This window comes from Sprattus sprattus, assembly GCF_963457725.1.
Source record: "Sprattus sprattus genome assembly, chromosome: 14".
In the NCBI taxonomy this organism is placed as follows: Eukaryota; Metazoa; Chordata; class Actinopteri; order Clupeiformes; family Clupeidae; genus Sprattus; species Sprattus sprattus.
Window position 1 is genome coordinate 19755829 of NC_137912.1, and position 7500 is coordinate 19763328.

Consider the following 7500-nt stretch of genomic DNA (forward strand, 5'->3'; position numbering starts at 1 on the left):
TTAAAACAAGCTTTAAAACAGTGATGGAACTGGAATTATTGTTATTACTATAGGTAAACATGTACTGCTCTGTATCTACAACTCACTCTAAATGTGTACTACGTCTGTCTCCAAAGCAAATGACATGTGACCCTCCCCCCCCCCCCCCCCTTCCTGCTAGAGGCCTTGTGTCCTGGCATCCCCATCCCCCCATAGGTGACTCTCTCACTGTATTCCCCCCCCCCTTCTCTCTACTAAAAGGGTGTGGCCCTTCCCCTCTCCCTTTGTACTGTAACCTGAATTGTATAAATGCGATAGCATACTGCTATCAGGTTAGACTTTCCTTGAACCAACAACCAAGAGGGGTCTCCAATAAATACAAACCAACTAAAACTGACTCTGCCTCCGTTCCATTCTTCAACTTTAGCATGCTTATTAATATTCCATTAGATGGTCCTTCGAGCCGGAGTTATTAACTCTCAGAAACAGCAGAGAATACAAGCTGACGCTCAAACATTGTGAAACGGGACAGGTAAGCTTTTTACCATCTTTCTGTGTACAGAGGGTGTGTGGGGGTGAGAGACAGAGCAATTTAGGCATAAATATATAGCACTTGATTCAGCCTCAACTCTTTACATACCCAGCGCTAGGCGTAAAGTGCACAGGCATCGTATTCCAGTTAAAACCAGAAATTAACAACATTATCGTTACGCGCGTGTTTTTATGCAAACAGTGCCGGACGTTGTACTAGGGTCGTGACTGTAGCACGTGTTTTAGGGTAACACTGTGCCGAGCGGACTAGTAAACGTGATCGAGGCGTGTTTTACATGCACAGTCTCAGAAGTTTTTATCATTCGCCGTTTAGTAGACCTATGCATTTTTAAAAGCACTGTGTCGGCGCTGTTATTGGGAAGGCAAGAGTGCGAGACGAACTGTGTCTTGAGAGCGGCATTGGCTCTGTTTGTAACGCCATACAAATTGAGAAGTCTACCATTGTAAGCTTTCGGTTTAACACTCTAAGGTCCAAGGCCTTTTAGACTTTTCTAAGTTGTCTGACATGCCTCGATGTTTTTGTACATTTTGCTTAACTAAAAACATTGATGCACAAATGGAATATATGATTATATTCTAGAAGACCTCAGCAATAATATTAGAAAAGGGTTCAATGTTTCCGTGGTTGTTCTTTTTATGTCTCTAAGACGAAAACTCAAAAATAAAAATATCCCGGACGAGGGATATAGACCTTTTAGTGTTAAATAACTTGTTACTGTACGGGTGTGAAAGAGGTCTCTCATCTGCTTAGCCGGCCTCTGCATATAGAAAAAGTCCCGTTCGCTATAATTGACTTATACTATTCATTATAAGGACCAGGAAGAGTCGGTTGCAGTTGGTTTATTTCAGCGTGCTATATGTTTGTCTGTTCCGTGTTTTATGTTCATTGTGTAAGCCTGTGTGCGTCCATCTGTGTTGTCTTTGTTCTTAAAGTGGCCAGCCTTGACTATCAGTAGCAACTCAAACAGCACCATCTAGCCCATTGTCTAAATTGATCTAACTTTGCCAGTTAGAAGGAGAGGAGTGAAGACTTTTAACAAAGCCTTCATCCTGGGTGTATATGTTTAAGATACATGGAAATAAGATGCCTTTTTGGAAAAACATACGTAAATGTATAGACACATTAGCTGGGCCCACAATAGGTTGGAATGCCCCTTTTAAGTAAAATCAAATGAGCTCACTGTTCAAGTGATCTGTCGCTGTCTGATAGTCAAATAAAGCCAGTGAATGTTGAGGAGGCAGACTTCTGCTAACTCTCTGTGTTCTGTGTTGCCTACATGTTGTAACCAGATTATTAACTTCTCTTGTCTTTGTTTCCCCGCGAGTCAGACAACGCGTGTTCTGAGGGAACAACTGCGCAAGCGCGCGAGTGTGTACGTGTGTGTGTGTGTGTGTGTGGGCTGGCCGACTTCAATGCCACTCACTGACTGAGTGAGAATATAGACTGACATACTTTTGACCACTTTTGACTGCTTTGTTTATTGTCTGGTATATGACTTTTGACTGTTTTTGTTTATTGTCTGGTATGATTTAAGTCTGACGATGCCTTGCTTTAACTTGTATTTACTTTGCAAAGGTGATAGCTTCCAAGCTATCATATAGGGGATTTGAAGGCTTGTTGTGACTTATCTGCACTATTTTATGATGTCTTTTGTTTGTCACAACCGTTTTCCTTTTTATTTTATTTTGTCAAAGTCTTGTGCTATTTTGTTTCCTGTATTCCTTTTTATTTTATTTTGTCAATGTCTTGTGCTATTTGTCTTTGTTTGGTCCAACCTTCCATTTTATTTTACCATGCCGTGTGCCTTCACTCGTGAAGTAGTCTCGCATTTCCTTTTAGCAAACACCCCTCCCCCTCCCCCATATCACAGTCAAATGCAAATGCTTGAATATTCTCCAAACACCTCATGGCAGCTAAGAATTTCAGGACCCTGAGATCACCCAATTCACTTCAATTCCGAGGGAAAGAGTACCTCTCCCCTGCCCATCTGCAGCCATCAACACACCCTATCTAACACCTCCCTGTGTCCCGGGGCGTTTTTGGCTCCGGCTGAGGTAATGGACTGTCCAGCTCTCCTCAGAGTTACACACACTCAGCCTAAACAAAAGGACTATTGACAACCCTGTGACCACAATGAAAACCTGAACTCATCAACCGGCCATCCACGTGCTTGGTGTTCCTGATTCAGCACATCTTGCCATGGTAAAGACTACCCACCCAGAATACATGGCAGAAGGACTCTGCATGTGGGCTCTGGGTGTTTACAAGATAACTACTGATGCAACTGCAAAATAGATATTCCACTGTTAATTTGTATCATCCCTATCTGTAACATTTTTCGATGTGTCCTGCCCTGATTGGCTGTTGCCTGGTTATTATTGTGTGAGCATATATATGCTCAATTGGGGGACTGATGGAACTGGAATTATTGTTATTACTATAGGTAAACATGTACTGCTCTGTATCTACAACTCACTCTTAATGTGTACTACGTCTGTCTCCAATGCAAATGACATGTGACCCTCCCCCCCCTCTTCCTGCTAGAGGCCTTGTGTCCTGGCATCATCCCCCCATAGGTGAACCTCTGACTGTAACCCCCACCCCCCTTCTCTCACCTAAAAGGGTGTGGCCCTTCCCCTCTCCCTTTGTACTGTAACCTGAATTGTATAAATGCGATAGCATACTGCTATCAGGTTAGACTTTCCTTGAACCAACAACCAAGAGGGGTCTCCACGCTGAAATTACAACCTCCAGAAACTGACTCTGCCTCCGGTCCATTCTTCAACTTTAGCGGGCTTATTAATATTCCATTAAAAGCGAAGCATCACTGACTCTCTCACTGTATCCCCCCCCCCCCCTTCGCTCACCTAAAAGGGTGTGGCCCTTCCCCTATCAGGTTAGACTTTCCTTGAACCAACAACCAAGAGGGGTCTCCATGCTGAAATACAAACCAACTAAAACTGACTCTGCCTCCGGTCCATTCTTCAACTTTAGCGTTCTTATTAATATTCCATTAACAGCGAAGCATCACTCAATCCCAAACACAGCACACATGGGATACTAAAAATACTTCATTGTGTTACCGGCAAAACTGCGCCAATATCCACTTAGACTAGGAGTCTAGGAGACTAGGAGTTGACAGACAGAATTGCTTGGGGAGGCTGCTTTGTGCTTTCTGAAGTACGGCACTGGAGAAGATGAGACTGGTCCACATACACTACTAACAACCTTCAGATTACAACATCGATCAGTCAACATAATGATCTGTAATGAATGCAGTATTGTTCAGAGATATGTTCAGAGATATGTCAGCAACAAGTGAGGCATTGTGTCTCAAAGTATAGGAAATAGAAATAGCGCCCCTGTTGAACTGATATGTTCTTAGTATGTTATTAAGACAACATCTGCCATCACTGCTCTATGGCGTTTCTGCGGTAAATTCTTAAGTCACTTCACTGGCTCCCAGTAAAACAAACAATTGAGTTTAAGATACTCCTTCTCGTTTTTAAATCATTAAACGGCCTCGCCCCACCCTATATTTCAGAAATGATTTTGTTTTATGATCCAAACCGTAATTTAAGGTCCTCCTGTAAATATCTCCTCACAACCCCCAGAATTAATACCAATGTAGCACATGGTGCTTTTAGCTACTGTGCCCCAATTTTATGGAATAGCCTACCACTGGAATTAAGGTTGTCACCTTCAATGCCCTCTTTTAAAAAGGGGCTTAAAACACTTTTGTTTTCTTTAGCTTTTAATTCATGAGTACAGGTTTTTCGCTTTTAAAACACTACATTGCATTTTTACTATTAACTGCATTTACTTTTCTTTCACACTTTTTGTTTTTGTTCTTTTCTTTTGCTATGTGTGTTTGTTTGTTTTAGATTATTTTATGACTCTCTCCAGTATGTTTTGTCTGTTTTTAGACTTGTTAAGTGTGTTTGTTCATTTTAGTTAATTCTATCCAAAGCACATTGTGTCTATGTATGCCATATGAAATGTGCTATACAAATAAACTTGACTTGACTTGACTAACAGAAAACGGTACAAAAACAATAATGTGGCGGAGAACTTTTTGAACAATACATAAATTCAGTGTTTTCAAAGTGAACCGGGCTAGTATGTGTGTGTGTGTGTGTGTGTGTGTGTGTGTGTGTGTGTGTGTCTATGTGTGTCTGTGTGGACGCAGTCTTAGCCTTCCCCATTGACAGCTGTTCCTCCCTGCAGCACAATTATGACTGTGGATGTGTTAAACATGGATAGGAACAACAGCCCAGGGCACATATACACATACAGCACACACACACACACACACACACATACACACACACACACACACACACACACACACACACACACACACACACACACACACACACACACACACACACACACACACACACACACACACACACACACACACACACACACACACACACACACACACACACGCGCCCACACACTACAACAAAAGACATGAACAGATGAGTGTGCCTACAGACTCCAGTCCACATACACACAGATGGTTCCCCAGAGGGGGCTGCCCAGGCTAATGTACAGCATTTACTCTTAATGGGATCAGCTTTAATCATGTCACAGATGGAAAAGAGCCCTTTTAGCTAACTCTGGCATATTTAATGGGCACTCTCCCTGTTAAATGAATGAATTAATCCAAATGTCATCAGGGAAGGGTGAAGAAGAAGAAGAAGATGAAGAAGTAGAAGAAGAAGAAGTAGAAGAAGAAGAAGAAGAAGTAGAAGAATAATAAGAAGAAAGATGGATAGAGAGGGGAAAGAACAGGGCAGGAGAGGCATATAGAGAAACAGAGAGATAGAGAGAGAGAGAGGGGGAGAGAAAGCAAGGGACAGAGAAACAGGTAGGACGGAGGAGAAGTACAAGAGATATACAGGAGAGTGTGAGATCAGTCCGCGATTCGGATATTTGAGCTCAAGAGCCAATCAAATTACACCCTTCCCCCACGTACACCTGAAGCTCCATGTTTACTGGCCTCAGTCCCAGCCACTATGTGTCCCATTTACAGAGCCAGGACTGTGTACCATCACCGGTAGTTGTTTTTTTTTAGCAAAAACTATGAACACACAGTTAAAGGACCATGAGGAGCAATTTTCTGAATTTGGCAACCAGGTGTTTGGGATTAGACTCGTGGACAGCAACTTTAAGAGGAGAGACAGAGGAGAGAACTTCACCACCAGAGATAGTGAGATACCGGCCACAACATGGTTAGAACGGGCAAATCATACAAGCTGTCAGGAATCTCGGAGGAGTGTGTGTGGTGTGAAAGTGACGGAGGAGTGTGTGTGGTGTGAGTGTGACGGAGGAGACTCACATGTTTCGACAGGTTGGTGCTTTTGGAGTCGACATCATACCTGTAAAGCAGAGTGGAGACACACACAGGTAAGACACAAGTTAAGAGTGAAAAAGCGGGTGTGTGCTCTGTGAGAGTGTGAAAGAGAGAGAGGGAGTGCGAAAGAGGGGGGCAGAAAAGTAAACATCTTTCCTGGAGTTTGAGTTGGGAAAGAGTCTCTCTGTGTGTGAATGTACTTGTGTGTGTGCGTGTGTGTGTGTGCGGGTGTGTGTGTGTGCGTGCGTGTACATGTGCCTGTTTGTGTGTGTGTGTGTGTGTGTGTGTGTGTGTGTGTGTGTGTGTGTGTGTGAGAGTGTGTGTGTGAGTGTGTACGTGTGCGTGTGCGCGTGTTTGGCCGTTTGTGCGTGTGTGTCTATATGTGCAAATTTCAGGACCAACCTCAAAGCCAATTTGGGTTCTACAAACAGCATGTATGACTGTCAAAGAGCCATCTTGTCATTTGTGTGTTGCACATGGCAGCCAAACGCACCTATAAATAGCCTGGAGCCTTTGTTTGAGTGTGTGAGTGTATACTGTATACAAATGGGTTATTTGTGTGTGTGTGTGTGTGTGTGTGTGTGTGTGTGTGCGTGCGTGCGTGCGTGCGCGCGTGCGTGCGTGCGTGCGTGCGTGCGTGTGAGTGGGTATGTATGTGAGCGTGTGTGTATGTGCACATTCAGGCCTATAACAGATGGCTCTGGTCCTGGAGGTGCTCACTATAACGGCAACATCATCGCTAATTTCACAGCTCACAAAGTTTCATGATAGCCCTGCGCTCAGGGAGGAAGATCACATTTCTCTCTGTCTGGATCTGAAAACAGCTTCCACTGTTCACACTGTGTGGCTGACAGCAGAGAGAAACAGGGAGTGGGAACGTGTACTATTGTGGCCATGTGTATGTGTGTGTCTATGTGTGTGCAAGAGAGAAAAAAAGGAGTTATGTGAGAATGACTCAGTATTTAAGTGAAATGGTATATCACATAATTTCTCATTCTACGCTGATTTCCCCCACAGACTGTTATGTGTGTGTGTGTGTGTGTGTGTGTGTGTGTGTGTGTGTGTATGTGTGTGTGTGTGTGTGTGTGTATATGTAGGGTTTGATAGAGTGACCTCTCGTATCACCAGCAAGAAGATCAAACACACACTGGACTTTCATCTTTCCCGGTGCCATTAGGGTGAGAGGGGGGGGGGGGTCTGGATGTAAATTCTGTCCATTTGCAGGTGAGTGTGTGTGTGTTCGAGTGCGTTTGTTTGTAAGTGTGTGTGTTTGTGTGCATGTGTTAGTTTGTGAGTGTGTGTGTGTGTGTGTATCTGAGTGTGTGTGTGCTTCTAAGTGTGTGTGTTTCTCAGTGTGTGTATGTGTGTGTTTGTGAGTGTGTGTGAGTGTGTGTGTGTTTGTGTTTGTGATTGTTTGCATGTGTGTGTTTCTGAGTGTGTGTTTTTGAGTGTTTGTGTGTGTTTGAGTGTTTGTGTTTCTCCTCTCTGTAGTAATCATTTGTCTGACACGCCCTCCCATCCTGTAGAGATATTATCTTCTGGAAATGTCTTTTTCAGACCAACTGAGAGACACCATTGAAAAGACAACGGGGCATTCCCACATGAC

The 7500-nt window shown here is 43.5% G+C and overlaps 1 protein-coding gene across 5 annotated transcripts in view; it reads right to left on the minus strand.

Moving 5' to 3' along the window:
* The window catches only part of LOC308375651 (copine-8), a 118937-nt gene that overhangs the window by 72705 nt on the left and 38732 nt on the right, over window positions 1–7500 (minus strand). For all 5 annotated transcript variants that reach the window (XM_080851821.1, XM_080851824.1, XM_080851820.1 and 2 more), the window contains exon 5: window positions 5880–5919. In XM_080851821.1, the coding sequence (XP_080707947.1) occupies window positions 5880–5919 (40 nt within the window). The remainder of the gene's footprint in view (window positions 1–5879; window positions 5920–7500) is intronic.